This window comes from Gouania willdenowi, chromosome 13 (genome assembly GCF_900634775.1).
Source record: "Gouania willdenowi chromosome 13, fGouWil2.1, whole genome shotgun sequence".
In the NCBI taxonomy this organism is placed as follows: domain Eukaryota; kingdom Metazoa; phylum Chordata; class Actinopteri; order Blenniiformes; family Gobiesocidae; genus Gouania; species Gouania willdenowi.
The window spans coordinates 42,548,601-42,561,754 of NC_041056.1; the positions used below are offsets into that span (position 1 = coordinate 42,548,601).

A 13,154-nucleotide genomic window follows, 5' to 3' on the forward strand; every position below is an offset into this window, starting at 1 on the left:
TGAGGCTTGTCATGAGTCGGTCGCTAGCTGCCTAGCTAGCTAGTTTCTCGTCTCCGTTAGTTTCACTCACGTCGTGCTGTCTGTCTGTGGCAGTTCCTCTGTAAGGATGTTCCCTGGATGATGGTATGGTATCTCTGCTGCCACTCGGAGAGAGTCGCGCCTTTAGGTGGGTACCACATTAGTGAGTGTTCACCTTCCTGATCACATCATCAGTGGAAAACCAGGGTTGGGATCAATTATCAGAAATCAGAATATGAAAGGTTTTTATTTGTCAAGTACAGTTTAAAAACAGTTGAAGACATTTAACTTGGCAGTTGGTGCAAAGAACAGAAAAAACTAATTACAAACAATAATAATAATAAGTATTAAGGTTAAAGGATAAGTAAAGGATAAACATATAGATTCATACAAGTGCTACAATTGTAATGGCGTAATTGATAGTTAAATACAATTATGGCGTAATTTAATCGTAAAAAAAACAATCGTAATGAAATTTTAATTGCGTTCAGATAATTGACTTTGTAATTTTCATGAAAATTATTAAAAAAATGTCAATTATAATTTTAACGCAAAACTGGGGAACCATGGTACAGTTCTGTGTACAGTTCTACAGATATCAGATATGTAGTTAACAATTATTAAAATATGTTTCATATCAAGCTTTTCCCACATTTTACCATTTTAAAGTAATACTTGAAATATGTATGTATATATATATATATATATGTATGACTGACAAATAACGATATGACAATTATTACATAATTTAATTGTGATTGAGTTCAGATAATTGTATATTTAGTTGGCATGGAAAATGTATACAAATTAAACGCAAACCTGGGGAACCACGTTGCAGTTGTATGTCTTACACATACGTAGTTAATAAGGGGTAGGGGTATATTGACTGACCACACCAAGAATAATAATATCAATACTTTCAGTGATTAGGAAGCCTGACAATGTAACCGAGATAGGAAAGAAATGAAATCATAGACATTTGTTTGTAGTGTATTTTACAGATGATTTAGGACCTGGTGTAATAAGAGATTCTAGCAGAAAGAGGAAGGTTACATTTTATTAGGTTATTTATTTATTTCAGACTCAGTGATTCTGATTGATTGTAACTGAACTTTGGTAATTTAGAAGATAATTGTAATTGACTTCCTGAGGATAAAAAAAATATAATATTTTAATTGACTCCAACCTTGGTGGAAACTTATCAAGTCAGAGAGATGTGGCAGTAAACTATTTTAAACTAACTTTAACAACATAAAAAGGACCATGTTTGGAGCCATATGACTTTGTAGTAGTACCTGTCATCTTTAGGTCGTTACCATGCCAACAGTTTACTCAAAATTCACTTTTGAAGATTTACAGTTTGGCGATCCTGTGCCAAACTGAGCCAAACTGTAAATCTTCCAAAGTGAATTTTGAGTCAGATGAATTAATGGAGCTATGTTCTATTTTTCGGGCGGTTTATTTTCTAATCACTGGAGGTAGAATAAATGTCTCTGATCTTTGTTTCTACCTGTCATCAATCAGTGCCAACATGGAGCTGAACAACAACGCGGGGGCTCGTCCTGATTTCTGACACCTGTCATATGTTGATGCCTGGTAGCTAACAGTAGCTAGCTGCTGAATCCGATTTACCTTAAGCTTTGGATTAGCATGCTGAAAGTGGGAGGCTGGTTCATTGACCCTGGCAGAGCTGCACACATGCTATAGCTAATGATACCAGATCACACAACCCCACAACTACACAACCCCACAACTACACAACCCCACAACTACACAACCCCACAACTACACAATCACACAACTACACAATCACACAACTACACAATCACACAACTACACAATCACACAACTACACAATCACACAACTACACAATCACACCATCACACAACCACACAACTACACAATCACACAACTACACAATCACACAACTACACAATCACATAACTACACAACCACACCATCACACAACCACACCATCACACAACCACACAATCACACAACTACAAAATTACACAATCACATAACTACACAATCACACCATCACACCACTACACTACTACACAACTACACAATCACACAACCTTTACAACATTTGTCAGCATTAGAAGAATGATTTTAGTCATCGTGTTTTTATTGTATTTTGTGTTCTTGTTGTAATTTTGTGGTCAGATTATTTTAAGATTTTTTTTTTTACTGGTTTTATCCTTTTTCTAAAAAAAGGTTTACATCAACATCTTTAACTTTTTCTGAATATTTAGAGCAACAAAAAGCAGCACAAGTTGTAATTTTGACTGTAAAATCTGTTAAATGATCTATAAATCTGTTAAATGATCTATAAATCTGTTAAATGATCTATAAATCTGTTAAATGATCTATAAATCTGTTAAATGATCTATAAATCAGGCTGAATGTTTCACTCAATAGAAAACAATGGGATGTTTACAGGCCGTGTGACATCATCAATCACGTGATTAAATAGTCCCATTTTCAAAAGTTAATAAAATGAATTTGGTGCATAGTAATTTGTTTTATTAGGCATATATCTACTAATAATTAAGTGCATTTAGAAGATTTTAGGCCAAACTTGAAAGAACAGTGGAAGATCCCTTTAATAAGAGAGTGTTTACAGTGGAGTTCCAAACAAACTTTAAAGCTGCACTTTTAACCTTTATCATCTTGTTTTGAGCAATTGATCTTTGATTCATTGATCATTTAGACCTACACTATGTCTTTATCAGATACAATTAAAAAGTTATTGTCTCCAGCAGCTTCAACGTAAGCTCTTATATTTACTGGGGGCGGGACCCAGATAAGCAAACTGCTTCTCTCGTCTCCTTTTTCGGCATGTACAAAAAAAAAAAAGTGAATGTAACCATGTCGAAAATAAACTGAATAAATAAATAAAAAATAAACTGTAAGATATTGTAGGTTGTTATCAAATATGTATTTCTTATAAGCTCCTATTATGTAAAACTGTATTTTATTGCATTATTAATGATTAACCTAACTAAGCAAGACTTAGTATTCACAAGGAGAATACGTATTTGCCAATTGAAAATGTTATAGAGAATTGTTTATGTGAAAGACGTCTTATTGTGTGTATTTTGCTGGGTAATGTCCCTTTATGTTGTTCTTTTTACTAATTAAATTGAAAGTAATAATGCAGGAAAAACAGAAGACTGACCTTGACCTTAAATATGACTTTGAGCGAAGGTCAATGTCACACATTGAAAAGAAAAGTTGTTCAATGGTACCAGTCTGAGCACTGGATCCTATTTTGTGACCAAGTTATAGGAAAAAGTTTTTTTTTTTGTTTTTTGTTTTTTTGTGATGTCATGAACTTTGACCCCTACCAATGTTTTTACTGGTAGGTCGTACAGCTTTGGTCCACAAAAATAAAATGCTCCCCTTGAGATGAAATTTTCATACATGTAAGCATTAAACTTGTACGTTAAATATTTGTAGATATATGGAAAATTTAGTTTTTTGACACTTGACACAACCTTGACCTTGACCTTGACATTTTGGCTCCAAAAAAGCTTGACTGCACATCATTGACATTGTCGCTATGAGATGACATATGTGTCATTAGTGCTGCATTAATAGTCTAGGAGGAGTTCTAGGACAAAGAGTTGCAGAAGAAAAATACTAAGAACTCCTACGAGAACAATGTCAATTGCCAAATGTAATAATTTGTCCTTTTTTGACACAAGGTTGATATTCACAAGTTTTTTAATCAAACACATCTTTCATCAGCATTTTTCTTTGATTGTTATAAACTTTGATTAACTGTTCTCTCTGATTTGTGATCATATAAATTGATTAGGTGAATGTGTCTCTCTGTCTTTACTTCTGCAGTGGAGGAGTCGGATATCATAGACTTGGAGAAACGCTATTGGCTGCTGAAAGCCCAATCCAGAACTGGTCGCTTTGACTTGGAAACCTTTGTCCCGCTCGTCTCTCCCCCTATTCACGCTTGTCTGAGTGAAGGTAACACTTCACACGTCTGTGACACCTTTTCTTTTTATTAAGAGCCTAGATCACTGTAGCTGAAGGTGGTTGAACACAGACATGAACATTGAAGAACAGTCATGTGGAGACAGGACCATCTATAAGGGGGAATAAAGGGGAGATTTTTGGGGTCCATCCATAAAGTCAGTAAAATGATGGTCTATTGTTCTATGAATCTGTGATAACCACATTTATTTATTCATCTGAATAATATCCACTGTTATCCAGGAACGTTTATTATTATTATTATAGTCATCTTAAAGATGGAAATCTTGGTTTTAATCACTAATAAAATGGTTTAAAGTGACCAAAAATGGTGGAAAAGGAGGTGAAATCTACTGGTAAATGTATGTTTTTTTATGTATATGTTTTAAGTTTGTATTTATTTTTCATCTTCAATTAATATTTTGTTCAATATTTTAATGTCTTTTGATAATATTTTTGTGTACTTTGTTTATATATTAGTTTTCCTCATATATAAAAGTTTAATTGTGCATTTTGTTTCATGAAGTGTTTGTTAGCCTTTGTTTTAAGTTGTTTGTGTTTATTGAAAGCTCTTATACAAGCCCTTTTGGCTTCATTCCCTCCTTGAACCTTTAAATGTAGTTTTTATGTCTGCTAAATAAATAAATTCAAGTAAATTAAATGGGATTTTAAAAACCACAGAAATTGGAGTTTCAAATTAGAGTGGGCAAAAACGGGCAGAAACATTGTTTGGGCCATAGTATATATTCATCTTTAAGATGAAAATCCTTCATTTAATCAGAAATAAAATGGTTTCAAAGTGACCAAAAATGGTGGAAAAGGTGGTGAAATGAGATTTTTTTTTAAAACCCACAGAAATAGGTTAAAAGTTGCCGAACAAAAAGTGACCAAAAAAGTAGGAACATGAAGTTTTAACTGGCAAATAATGGGCATGACAAAATCCTGAATGTGGTTTAATTGGCAAAAATAATCATGAAATCTGGTGAAAAGAAGTTAAAAGTGACAATAATGGGTCAACATATGTGACATTAGGTGGAAAAGTGGTGAAAAGATTTTATACGTGCTGAACATGTCTGGAAAGTGGAAAAATGTGCAGAAAAGGCATTCAAATTTGGCAAGAAGTGTCAGAAATGTGAGTAATGTAGCAAAAATACATTAAAAGGAGCAAAAATATGGCAATAAAAAGTGATTAAAATATGGTGAGTTTGGTGTAGTTGCAGAAAAAGAATAAAAATAAGCAAATTGTATTTACTTAGTTTCTTGAAGGCATCTGTCGACGCCCTCTTAGTGTCATGTAACCTCAAGGTTGAGAACCCGTGGCCTAGCTATTGGTAATGTGTTGCTTTGAATCTACTTCTCTTGTTGAAAACTGATCATGTTTATTGACGATACCTGTATATTTCCTCTTGTTTTCCAGGTCTTTTTCATGCCTTTGATGAAAACAGGGACAATCACATTGACTTTAAGGAGATCTCCTGTGGACTGTCGGCCTGCTGCAGGGGGCCCGTCGCTGAAAGGCAGAAATGTATGTTCATTCTTCTGAATGTGTTTTTTTTAATAAGGAGGATTTTATTTTGAAGTGACGCCTGCTTCCTGAGAGGAGGGAAACCTTACTGCTGTTCTTCTCGTGTCTCTGCCAGTCTGTTTCAAAGTGTTTGACGTGGACCGGGATGGGATTCTGTCCCGAGATGAGCTCCATGAGATGGTGGTGGCCTTACTGGAGGTGTGGAAGGATAACCGCACAGACATACTTCCTGTGAGTGAACGCACAGCTTCCTGTACACTCAAGTTTTCACCTTCACAGTTCCTGACACGTCAGCTTCTTCCCGTCTGTGGGAGACCATTAGAGTTAAAAAAAATAATGATTTCACTGATTCACAGGAGCTGCGCTGTAGCGTGTCCGACATCGTGGAGCAAATCCTGAAGATGCACGACACAACCAAGGTGAGAGATTGTTCTGGGTAGGGATGGGAATAAATAAGAATTTAGCGATTCCAATTCTCATTGGGTGAGGGAAATAAATAACTTTTTATTGTATTATCTTTGTCTCTTTAATTTCCTTCAGTGATATCAGCTCTATTTTAATCCACCAGGTATAGATTGTTTTCACTGGATAATAATATATACAAAGTGCTATATAAAATGGATTAATTAATGTTATTACAACATATGACACATTTTGGCTACAAACATTTGAGAATATTTACAGTTCTCCTTTTGAACTTGAACAATTTGATCCAAAACTAATTCAGACTTAAAACAAATAATTCTTCTGTAAAAAAGAACATATTAACCAAAAGTACAGCTTCACTTATTGTTATGTATTTAAACGGTAAAGCTTTAGTTTAGCCTTTGTTTACATTTCTTGTGTGTGTCCGTGTGTGTGTGTGTGTGTGTGTGTGTCCGTGTGTGAAAGAGCAAACTAAACATTGATCAGTATCAGTTTGTCTCTCATGTCTTGTTATGAGGATGTAAACTGGTAACGAGGTGTGTTTTCAGAAAAAAAGTCTGTGCAAGAAGCAACTTTTGCACGACTGTATAGAACCCGAAAGTGAGTAGCGTAGCAACAGAGATGCTACAAACACAGCACAGAGGACAGCACAGCTGTGGGTGGAGGAGGTGGATTCTCTGTGGTGGAGAGCAAACAACTATATGGTGGGAGGAGCTTCACTTTGTGCTAGCATAAACACAATATACAGGATCTGGAGGAGTTTATCGTTACATATTTGCGACGTAAGAGGAACTGATAAGCGGAATTGACAGGCAAGCAAACAAACGATTCCTAGGATTTGGATTACTGGGAAACGGTTCTCAGAAAGAACCGGTTTTCGATCCCATCCCTAGTTCTGGGTTGGTTTACATAGAAACTAAAAAATCCTTTAGTCAGTAAGTGTGTTAAACTGTGTAATCAGCAGGTTGGGTTTTCAATAAACTGTTAAGGTCTCTCAGTGCCAGGGTTTAAATTGTGTAATTGAGTTCAGATAATTAGGGGGCCAAGCCCGCTGGTCCTGGGGACACACATGCGGTTCCCAGGACCAGCGGTGCTTGGAACCCTATTGTTTTTCTTCTGATTTTTTATTAATATTTCCTTTTATTTTTCCGTTGGAAAAAGTGGTGCTGCAGGCTAACATGTGCAAGGCAGGGCAGTGCAATTTTCAGGGTTGGTCCAGACCCCTTCACGTACCTCGGACGCAAAAACTCACATGTATCCGCCAGCAGGTGGAGCTATAACCAAGGTCAACACGTTTTGGCTTATAATTCCCACACCGTATGTTGCACATTCAAAAACTTCATATTCACAGATTCCCTGAATAGCACTTGGCTTGGCCACGCCCATTTCTGCCCATGATTATGTTGCGCAAAACCTGGAAAACTTACTTTTTCGAACTCCTCCTTGGGGTTTTGTCCAGTAAGCGTGAAACATGGCACGTAGAGTCTTTAGTTGGACCTGACCTAAAGTTGAGTAAATCATTTTGTTCTGTCAAAATATGCGCAAATTATTAACGAGTAAAGCTTTTTAGCTAGCTATAAAAACGCAAACTGTTGCATATCTCGGTCAAAATAAATGCTAACAACACTAAATCTGAGATGCTCAGTTGGCATGTGACTGTGAGGGTTTGAGCAAAATTTTAATAAATTAGGCCTCTGGAGAGCACTGCAAATATGGGAACTTTATATCTCTTAAATGACCGATTTTTACCAAATTTGAGGCCATATCTCAAATGATTGGTCAAAGTGAGCATGGCTTATTACAACATAAACAACAAACATTTATTTCAGCTCAAGTATTAAGTTGAGGGCTGTGAAATGTCAAGGATATATATAGAAGAGCACACTCCGCAAAATCTGGGGGCCGAGTCGCGTGGGAAGGCGTGGCCTGCTTTCATAACTGCTTGCAGTTTGAGTTGACTTTGTAATTGTAAATGGCATGGAAATTCTTTAAAAAACTGTCCATTAATATCTGTATATTAAAGCAAGCAATCTCTGTCTGTCTGTGGCTCAAATATATCTGCGTTCAGGGACCGACAGAGCTGATACTTTGAACATGTCTGCAGCTTGGTTCAAAGCTGTGAGTTGTCGGATTTGTTCGAACTGTAATGGTTCAGTTAATGTGTGGGCATAGAGCCAATCACTGCACACCGTGTGCGCACCACAGCCAACCAATCACTGAACAGCCACACTAGCCACATGCGCGCGCAGAGCTGCGGACCGAGACGGACTAGAACAGAGAAGGACTAAAAGTGCCAATGTAATGTTGTTTGAAGCCCGCCCGCCAGCAACAGTGTGGCTGAAGTAAAAGTCAGCCAGTTTGTAATAGAAGAATAACGGGAAAAAGTTGTTACATCACCGCGTTATGGTGGACTGATATGTAGACGTGGGGCAGTGAGGAGGTGACACACGGAGACGAAATGGAGAGAGGGACAGACAGGTAGCGACACACACACCACATAAGGTATTTATAATAAAAATGTTCTAAATGAGTAAAATAAAACAAAAACCTAAGCATTATACAGAAGTACACAAAACGACAACAGAAATGCACAAAATGACAACTAAAAACAAATATTACCGAAAAATACATCAAACGACACCAAAAAATATGAAAATCAGTCAAAAAACACAAAACTAAATATTTATACTAAAAAATACATAAAATGACAATAGAAATGCACAAAACTACACCAAAAAAGATGCAAAAATACACAAAATGACTCCAGAATCACTACAATGGCAACAAAAAACAATAATTATACAAAAAATGCACTAAAACACAATGGAAAGATACAAAAATACACATAATGACTCCAAAAAACATACATTATAGAAAAATACACCAAACAACAAAAATCTGAAAATGAGTAAAAAAAAAAAAAAAAAAAAAGCAACAAACACATTTATCATGTTCATGTCCCATAGAATTAAACCAGATAAATCACACACACTATTATACTTTGCACCCACAAATAAACCCCTTTATAACACTACAGAGTATGTACACCTCTTTGTACATTCAACCTTCAAACACATACTCATTTGGCCAAAATTGACAACTTTACTTAAGCTCCTCCCACTATATGAATACATACTTCCAACGGGTACTGTACTAGTTTAATCAAATGCAAACCTGGGGAACCATGTTACAGTTCTATAACTTACACATATGTAATTAATAATTATTAAAATATGTTTCAGATCACGTTTACCTGTCACTTCTCTTGAGGATAATTTTACAATTTAAAATAATATAAATCTATTGGTATAGTGACAGAAAAAAGTCTCAGACGCCCGCACCAAAAATATTAATACCAATATATATATTGATTAGGAAGCCTAACAAGGTAACCAAGAGATCAGAAACTAATTGCTGTAGATGATAGATAATATTTATTAGTGTATTGTACAGCTGATTTAGGACATGGATTAACCTGACCCGTTAGCATTAGAGATGCTAACAGAAAGCTAACACAAGTGGAAGGTTACGTTTAATAAGTGTTATTTATTACAGGTGTATTAAATTATGTGTTTTCTGTCATTCTGTGTATGTTTGTTTATTATGTGCATATTTGTTGTCCTTTTGTGTATTTTTCCTGTAAAATGTGTCTCTTTTGGACTTGTATTATGTATTTGTGTTGTAATTTTGAGGGTTTTTTTTAGTCTTTTTTTTTGTATTTCTGTTGTCGGTTGTTTGTAATACTGTGGCTTTGCAGTCATTTTTTGGTGTTTTTCTCGTCTTTTACTGTATTTTTTTTAATAAAATTAGACCAACAGCCACATTTGGCCCCCGGGCCGACAGTTGCCCTACACTGTGTTTGAACCAGCGTAAGGGACTTTTCTGTTTTACATTTTTAAATCGGTACCGTCATAATAATAGTTTCACACTTACACATAAACATGTTTATATCAATAAAGAAAGAAAGAGATCATACAACCATGATAAAAAGAAGAAGAGATGCAAGATAAGACAAAAGAAGTAACATCACAGAGTAGGGATGTAACGATTCACTCAACTCCCGATACGATTCGATTCACGATACTGGGTTCACGATACGATTTTCTCACGATTCGATTAGAAAAAACTGTACTATTGTCTTTTTATTTTTCATTGTCAAAAGAATCCCTTGATAAACTATTCAAACAATGCAATTTAACTAAAAATAAATGAAATGAAATAAATAAAGGAATAATACAAATGAAGAAGCCTAGTCATTTAAATTCTGGTTCCATAGTAAACAATAAAAAACTGCATAATAGTTATTTTTCTTTTTAAAAGTGCAACTGAAAATGTATTTTGTGACTTAACAATTGGACCTTATAAAAAAAAAACAGTCTGCACTGTATTTACGTCAGATATTTGTTTGAACCAGCAGAAGGCGCTGGTAACCCAGTGGTCGGTTGGGATGCAGCTAAGTGCAGTGAAGAAGAAATGCTATGCTAGCAGACAGAGCTAATAGAAAAATGTGACTTTTACAGATATTCACATAATATTACAGACATTCTTTTGGTGCTATAGGGGTAAGGAATCATTTATGAATATGTTTAAGAGTAGAAGGCGGCCAGAAAGAAAGTATTAGCAGATTTCGCCCGCCGCCATGACTTCTGGATAGCGCCCTCTGCTGGTTAAAAAAGTACTGCGATTCAATTTTCACAGCATCGATGTGAACCGTGATACCTATGAATCGATTTTTAACTGCCTTACGATTAATCGTTACATCCCTATCACAGAGGCATCAGTGTGAACCTTGTCATTGATTCAGTAAAATCAAAAGTCTTTAGAGGTGGTTTAGAGCGACAGGGATGTGGAGTATAAAATCCAAATGCTGCCCTATTTAAATGAGAACTTTGTGTTGGAGAAAGCACAAATAACTCCAGTTTTTACATGTTTAGTTTAAATTTTGAACACACTAACATGTATGATAGACATATAGTGTATACATGTGTGTCGTCTGCATAGCTATAAGTTATTTGGTTGTTTTCTATAATGTGAGATACTTGTTTATTGCTCCGGTTGGTTCCGTGAGCTGGTTCTCTTGCAAGTTCTAGGTCAGAGGTTCCCAAACAGGGGTACATGCACCCCTAGGAGTACAGGAACACATTGCAGGGGGTACTTGAAAAGATTGAACATTTAATTTAAAAATAAGCAGCAAATGCTACGAGTTCCTTTTTAGGCTATTTTTTTGACAGGTTCACCACAAACTAACAGTACTATTGTTCAATAAAATACTACATTTTCTAGTAATTTATTCAAACAGGATTATTTTAAAGTTTGTGTAAAGCAGAAATAAATGTGTTATGAGTTTGTCACCACAGAAACATGTGATTGACCACTGAGCCAAATTTGAAAGATGAAAAAAAAAGTATGTAAAATTAGGTATCACTATCATGGAAAAGCAAGCATTTCTCTCTGCTCTGAGGTGCTGGAACCACACCCACACACGGAAAGGGTACCGCCTCTTTACTGTGTCTATAGGAGAGAGCAGTGTGAAAGCAGCTCCAGCGTCAATAGTGCTTCCAAAAGTGCTCGGATCAGGCCTAACAAGGTATCAGTGGAAAGGTCTGCTCCGCCGGAGTCCGAATATGTGCATCCCTGCGCTCACTATAGTTTAAAAACCAAATCACGGTGTATAAAAGTGTTCATTTCATTGAAAATGCAGCTCCAGCGGACGCGTTTTATTCCCCTGAGTCTGAATGTGTGGTTTGTTTTTGGCTGGTAGCGGAATTGCGCCCGCTGGAGGCTGCTTCAGCAGCAGGGTCTGGTTTATGCTAATGATGGCTCCGTTATGCAACGCGTCCCTGATTTCTGACCCGCCTGTTAAATCTGGAGCACAGAAATTGGAAATACAGGTTCTGAAGTCTAGCTCCACAATTACATTATAGATGGTTGAATGGCTTTGTACATGTGTAAGGAATACATTTATGCTGAATTGGCTTTAAACGGTCTTTAAGGCGTAGAGGTTGTTTTATCACATTTCTGACAATAGGAGACAATAATTAGCTACAATTTACATAGGTGACCATATTAATTTACTATTGAAGTAATCAAATAAAAGTTACATTGGTATTAAAAAAATAATGATAACTTTAAATTACTCATTGTTTTGAATTTGTAGATTAAGGCTTGAGAACCAATGTTGGAAACACAGTTAGGGGTTTAGGAGAGTCTGCTGTTCCACAAATTAAAAAGTATATGAAATTATGGAGAGGGTATTTATGATATAAAGGGGTACACATGATTAGACAAAACTGCAAAGTGGGTACATGCGACGAAAAAGTTTGGGAACCAGTGTTTTAGGTTATCCCTTTTAACATGAAATTTGTGTCCCCTCCCCCTCAGCTGGGTCACCTGACCCTGGAGGACTACCAGATCTGGAGTGTGAAGAGTGCTTTAGCCAACGAGTTCTTGAACCTGCTGTTCCAGGTAAGTGCATCATCATCACACAGCATCATCTTCTGCTCCTGGTCTCACCTTGTTTGTGTTCTGGTACAGGTGTGTCATATAGTCCTGGGGCTCAGGCCTGCTACCCCTGAGGAGGAGGGTCAGATCATCCGGTAGGTTTGCTCTCAGCATGTCATCTCAAACCTCACTTTGTGTGTATGTGTGTGTGTTTCCATGGTTACTTGTGGTTTGTGTGTGAAGTGGCTGGTTGGAGAGAGAAAGCAGACATGGGCTCCAACAAGGACAGAACTGGTTTCTGATCTCCATGCTGTGGTGGCAGCAGTGGAAGGACTACGTCCAATATGTGAGTATAGAAACATTCGTATGGATCATAATGGATTCTGGGCTGCTGTCTCCCTTAGAGATTATATTAATTATTAAAATTAGTGGTGGGACTCAATAAAAATTATTTGTAATTAACAGTATTTGACACAAGAAGCAATGTTTTTCAATTGAAATGTATTTGGTAAATGACTGAATCAATGAAAACAATAAATGTTCTTAAACAACTAAATAGTGTTTATTATTTTCATCACTGAGTGCTAACATAATGTGTAATATCAATAAATAATATTTTGATTGCTTTGTTCACAAAGCATTAACTTACATTTAACTACCGGTAAGCTATCTGCTACATGTTTAGCATTGAGGTGCTAGCTGGTACATGTTAGCATTGAGGTGCTAGCTGTTACATGTTTAGCATTG

The 13,154-nt window shown here is 36.2% G+C and overlaps 1 protein-coding gene across 5 annotated transcripts in view; it reads left to right on the forward strand.

The window, feature by feature from the left end:
* usp32 (ubiquitin specific peptidase 32) overlaps positions 1-13,154 on the forward strand; it is a 75,265-nt gene that overhangs the window by 31,864 nt on the left and 30,247 nt on the right. For all 5 annotated transcript variants that reach the window (XM_028464092.1, XM_028464087.1, XM_028464089.1 and 2 more), the window contains exons 6-12: positions 3,878-4,009; positions 5,433-5,540; positions 5,656-5,771; positions 5,897-5,959; positions 12,348-12,431; positions 12,501-12,562; positions 12,651-12,753. In XM_028464092.1, the coding sequence (XP_028319893.1) occupies positions 3,878-4,009; positions 5,433-5,540; positions 5,656-5,771; positions 5,897-5,959; positions 12,348-12,431; positions 12,501-12,562; positions 12,651-12,753 (668 nt within the window). The remainder of the gene's footprint in view (positions 1-3,877; positions 4,010-5,432; positions 5,541-5,655; positions 5,772-5,896; positions 5,960-12,347; positions 12,432-12,500; positions 12,563-12,650; positions 12,754-13,154) is intronic.